Source organism: Echinops telfairi, unplaced genomic scaffold (genome assembly GCF_000313985.2).
Source record: "Echinops telfairi isolate 266 unplaced genomic scaffold, ASM31398v2 ScPeMD7_5592;HRSCAF=6446, whole genome shotgun sequence".
NCBI classification, from domain to species: Eukaryota; Metazoa; Chordata; class Mammalia; order Afrosoricida; family Tenrecidae; genus Echinops; species Echinops telfairi.
In genome coordinates, this window is record NW_022109491.1 from 14398874 (window position 1) to 14404720 (window position 5847).

The window sequence follows — 5847 nt, forward strand, 5'->3', positions numbered from 1 at the left end:
TTTTGTTGTCTCACATGCATACACAATGGATGTATGGGTGGATTGTGATAAGAGTTGTACAAGCCCCCAATAAAATGATTTAATTATTCTTTTAAAAAATTCTCTTTTACAATTGACTCCAAGAAATATAGTTTTAGTATCCTTAATATCCCTGAGAGAGGTGTCTTAGCAGCATGTTCCCAGGCCGCCAGGTCCTGTCATTGTCCTTTGATTCCCCTCACACTCCCTCATGCATGTACTTCAGCAATCTAAGTTGACTCGCCAGTCCCCAATTTTAGAAATCCCACTTCTAACTTCTATGGTTGGCAGAAACCAACCAGAATATTGTGGCTACTGATCTTTATCTAAACCCTACAAAAATGTATGTGTAGATTGATTATTGTGTCTCAGATTTAGTGGTTTGATTTTTATGAGATGTATGGTTCTAGGTTCTATCCGTGTTGAAACCTTAATAAACTTCTTTGTTTTACTTTAAAAAAAGGGGGGGGGGGTGCTTCTGAAATGGACCCAAGAGCCAGGAACCAATGGCCTCCGATTCCAGGATTGCATCCTTGGGAGAGCACATGAAAATGTTTGAAGAGGGGTGAAGATATATAATTATGGAGCTAAACCAATTGGTGATTAATTGGATCATCTAAATTAGAAGCAAAGAGACCAGCTGAGTTCAGATGTGAGTGGGGACCTTCTCAAGCTAGGCATGATATGTAGAGGAGAACAAGGGGGAAGGGAAGAAGGGTAGGTGTGATGTTGCTGAGGTCAACTCAGTAGGGCTTGTGGATTAGAAGTGCCAAGTGACAATTGAGGAGGTGGGAATTGAGGATGGTGCCTGGATCCAGAATCTGGCTTCTTAGATGGTGGTTTTAAGTTGACAAGTATTTCTACTAGCGTTATAGTTCCTACATACATGGGTTTATTCAAAACAACGTATGTCTAAACATATCTCGGCAATCAGCGGATGGCTGGAGAACAGTTCTCTCAATAGTACACTTGTCTTAGTCTTGTGGTCGTGCCTTCAAAAACCTCAAGGTCTGGGGCAGTTACATAATCTGTAAACTTTCAAAGGGGTGGAGTCTAGCCTGTCAATCAGGTCATAGCCATTCCTGCCTCTGTGTAGGCATGGCCTTCACCTGAGGATTCTGGAACTCCTGTCTTCCTCCCTGGAGGCAAGACACACTCTCTCCCTTCGACATTCCTGTTGATAAGCCACATGGAGCTATGCTAGTGGAGCAAGAGCCCTGGAGCTGGAGGAGCCACGTAGAGACCCACACCAGCACTGAGATGCTTCCACAACCACTGGATCCACAAGACTTTCCACTCACTGGACTGTGATCTTCCTGCATTCAGTGGAATTGCGTGTGTTGCATGAATCTGAAGAGGACTTTATAGACTGGTATCAGATATATGGGCTAATATCAGACTTATGGCTTAATCTGGACTGGGCTGGGATGTTTTCTTAATATACAATCACTCTTTTATATAAATCTCTCTCTTACACACATCCGAGTCTCCCTAGATTTGTTTCTCTAATCTACCCAGACTAACACAAGGTCCAATCCAAACTGTGGCTTCCAAGGAGATCTGCTCAGCCTTAAGTTCAAGGGAGAAAGGTTGCCTTAGAAGGTTATGGCAGTAGTTTGGTTGTTTTTGTTCTGTTTTGTTTTATTTTTGGCATTCAAAGCTGTGCTCTTGATAGATTTTCTCAAAAGATACAGAATGATCACAGAGGCATGTTAGGAAGAAATCTCAAGAAAATTGTATGCTGTTCTGGTGATAAAACAGTGATGAAAATTGCACTGAGGACTTAATTTTTTTTTCTTATGACAATTCACCTGCTCATTCTTTGAGGGTAGTGAGGGCTGTCCATAGGGAATTTGCTGGGAACTCTTAACTCCATTTACCCTGCAACCCTAATCTTGCCCCTTGTGAGTTCTTGTTATTTCCAAAAGTCAAAGAACATCTAAAAGGAATAGCATTTGACGCCATTGAGGATTCCCAAACTGTCGTTTTGGCATGGTATAAATAAAGGAACTCTGAATTCTATGGAAAAGAGTCAGGTGGAAACACTGCCTAAGAAATGTGTGGACCTAAATACAGGCATGTACATATGTAAATGTATTTATATATGAGGATGGAGAAATAGACTTATGTGCATATATTTATAGGTTTAGTATTAAGGTAGCAGATGGACAGTGAGCCTCCACTCAAGTACTCCCTCAATGCAAAAATACTTTGTTCTATTAAACTGGCATTCCATGATGTTTACCTTCCTGACACGATCGCTGGAGACAAAGCAGGTGCATAAGCAAATGTGGTGAAGAAAGCTGATGGTGCCTGGCTATCAAAAGATATAGCATCTGGGGTCTTAAAGACTTGAAGGTAAACAAGCGGTCATCTAGCTCAGAAGCAACAAAGCCCACATGGAAGAAGCACACCAGCCTGTATGATCATGAGGTGCCAAAGGGATCAGTTATCAGGCATCAAAGAACCAAAAAATCATATCATTGTATGCTCACCTCCCAGATACAATAGCTGAAGACAAATGGGTGCATAAGCAAATGTGGTAAAGAAAGCTGATGGTGCCCAGCTATCAAAAGATGTAGAGTCTGGAGTCTTAAAGGCTTGAAGGTAAACAAGCGGCCATCTAGCTCAGAAGCAACAAAGCCCACATGGAAGAAGCACACCAGCCTGTGTGATTATGAGGTACCAAAGGGATCATGTATCAGGCATCAAAGAACAAAAAAATCATATCATTGTGAATGAGGGGGAGTGTGGGGTGGGGACCCAAAGACCATATGTAGGCAACTGGACATACCCTTACAGAAGGGCCTCAGGGAGGAGACAAGCCAGTCAGGGTGCAGTATAGCAACGATAAAACATACAACTTTCCTCTAGTTCCTAAGTGCCTCTTCCCCACCCACTATCATGATCTCAATTCTACCTTACAAATTTGGCTAGACCAGAGGATGTACACTGGTACAACTAGGAACTGGAAACATAGGGAATCCAGGGTGGATGATCTCTTCAGGACCAATGATGAGAGTGGTGATACCAGGAGGGTGGAGGGAGGGTAAGGTAAAGAGGGGGAACCAGTTATAAGGATCTACATATAACCTCTTCCCTGGGGGACGGACAACAGAAAAGTGGGTGAAGGGAGACATCAGATAGTGTAAAATATGACAAAATAATAATTTATAAATTATTAAGGGTTTATGAGGAAAGAGGAGTGGGGAGGGGGAGGAAATGAGGGGCTGAAGTCAGGGGCTTATGTGGAGAGCAAATATTTTGAGAACAACGAGGGTAATGAATGTACAAATGTGCTTTATACAATTGATATATGTATGGATTATGATAAGAGTTGTATCAGATCCCCAATAAAATGATTTTTAAAAAACAGAAAAAGAAATGTGTGGACCTAAGAGGAGGTCTAAGAGGTCGAGAAACCGTAGTTTCACATTTTGATATTTTTGTTTATTACGGAATTCTATCATTTTTCAGAACCCCTCTTTTTTCACTTGCCCTGGTATGTTTCATGAAGGGGAGAAAGGTAGAAGTAGGTGCGGGCAGTTGTAGCCTTGGCACCCAGCTGAGGTTAGTCCATGTCAGGTGTGAACCAGCTTTGGGGTCTCCCGGTGGAGAAGAAGTTCTAGGACACTTCTGTCTAAGGTAGACAGGTGCGAGGACAGTGTTTCCAGATGGGAGAAGTTGTGTTGACCCCTGAGGAGTTCATGAGTTCACCCTTTCCTGACTGCTGATCCTATGCCTCTTCTGTTCCCTGTCCAGTGTTTATCAGCTGGTTGTCAAGGAAGAGCGACTTCAGAAGTCACGGAGGGCAGCCGATATCGTTGAGTGCTTCTCAGTGCCGGTGAGCTACAGGAACGCCTCGAACGTGGATTCTCTACACTACTTTGCTGCCGAATTAAAGCCTGCCAACCTGCCCGTCACCCAACCATTTACAGTGGGTGACAACAAGACATACAATGGCTACTGGAACCCTCCTCTGTCCCCCCTGAAAAGCTACAGCATCTATTTCCAGGCACTCAGCAAAGCAAATGGAGTAAGTATGGCCACGCGACGTCCTTTCTTGCCTGGTTTTTGTCTTTCCATTCTCAAATGAGATTGTGGTAGGCTTCAAAGCAGAGGCCTTGTGGATCAGACTTGTGGATCAAGTCTGTGCCGCAGCAGCACAGTTGAGTTGTGACAGAAACGGTATGGTCCACAAAACCCAAAGTGTTGACTACCTGGCCCCTAATGGAAAAAGCCTGCTGACCTTTTTTTTTGTGACACATCGTATGACCTGCCTCAGAGGCCTCCTCTGTCATGCCTACCACTATCCATCCAAGCCCGGAGCACTGCAGTCCCTCATGATTATGAGCTCCTTTAGCATGACCGTTAGTCACATTAGAAAACATGTTTTCTCTTACAGAGAAGGTAACTGTAGATGTCAAATATTTCTTTGATCAAAGAAGTACCACTCACCTATGAAAATCTCAGAGTTGGCAATGGGCTTAAGGCCATGCAATAACTACCCGGTCCCCTCACACACAGAGACAACAAGGTGCCAATCAGCATGAGACTATCACAGTGAATTAATGTTGGTGCTTATCCTTAAACATCTCCAGTGGCAGGGAACTCACGTCCTGTTAAGCCAAGCTTGCTGATTTGGGGTGCCCTGTGAGTCGAAGGGAGCTTTATACTGTGCTAAGTTGAAAACTCTCTCCTCTTGTAGCTTACATTCACTGTTCTTGGCCCATTCTCTCCAGGTCTCATAGAAACCATGTCTTCTCCTCAGGCATCCCTTCAGCCACATAAAGATCCTAAAGACTCTTTTCCAGCGCCCACTTTCCCTTTATCCCCGCAGCCCATTTAGTCTTTTCTGGATCCCTCACATCTTTAGTCCCTGTAATGATACACGTTTTCATACCACCCTCTTGGATGTTTGTTTGGGTGGATGTATCTCATTCTATGCTAAGCATGAGGTAAGCAGTAAGGTTATATACTGTGTGCCCTTTGAGAACTTATAGAAATGTAAGGGACTCTGGCATGTGTTATGAGTGTGAAGCTCGCTGGGGGCCTGTGACAAAATCCAGGTTTGGTGAAATATGCAGGGAACAGACTGTGAGGTTCTGGATGGCCGGGAAGAGTGTTCCATCTGTTGGTGGCAGCCATTGCGTGAAGAGAAACCTGGATTGAGGCACTGATTAACATTTAGAATGTCCACGTGCCCATTTAAATTCCACATTGGTATTTCACTTCTGCATTTATTACTGGCTCAAGCAACACACCTTACAGAGAGTATACAACTACAAAGAGAACCCGCCAGACTGCCTTCCACCTGGGCGGGTGGTCTTCCCTCGGGAGGAGGCACGCTGATGTATTGAAGAGGGAGACATAACGATGGGCAGAGGCATCTGGGGGCCCATCTTGTTCTTGGATCTCTGCAGCCCAAGGCCAGCTGTTCACTGGTTTAGCCCAACTCTCGGAGAAGATGTGTCTTTCTTCGCCCTTGGTACCAGATCATGATGTGTCATCAGGTTTCCAGGCTGCGATGGGTCAGAAGAAACTGAACTCCATTTGTCCTGTGCTGTATGCTCAATGAGATACCCCTAAAACCTTGCAAGAGGCAAGTCTAACTGGCAACATCACCCCATGAAGGAATTTCCCCACCCTGGGCCTGACTGTGCTGTGAGCAGTAGAGCAGATGAAGCGTGTGTGTGTGTGTGTGTGTGTGTGTGTGTGTGTGTGTTTGGGTGTGTGCCCCTCCCCCCCATCACCCTGCATCTCCTTTGCTCAGGACATGGGGCTCTGTGACCCAGAAGAGAAGTCACCCAACTCCGATGCTGAATCTTC

General features: G+C 44.6%; 1 protein-coding gene across 1 annotated transcript in view; it reads left to right on the forward strand.

Moving 5' to 3' along the window:
• The window catches only part of PTPRT (protein tyrosine phosphatase receptor type T), a 459397-nt gene that overhangs the window by 201436 nt on the left and 252114 nt on the right, over nt 1–5847 (forward strand). Inside the window, exon 5 of the mRNA XM_045295498.1 lies at nt 3781–4054. Within this exon, the coding sequence (XP_045151433.1) occupies nt 3781–4054 (274 nt within the window). The remainder of the gene's footprint in view (nt 1–3780; nt 4055–5847) is intronic.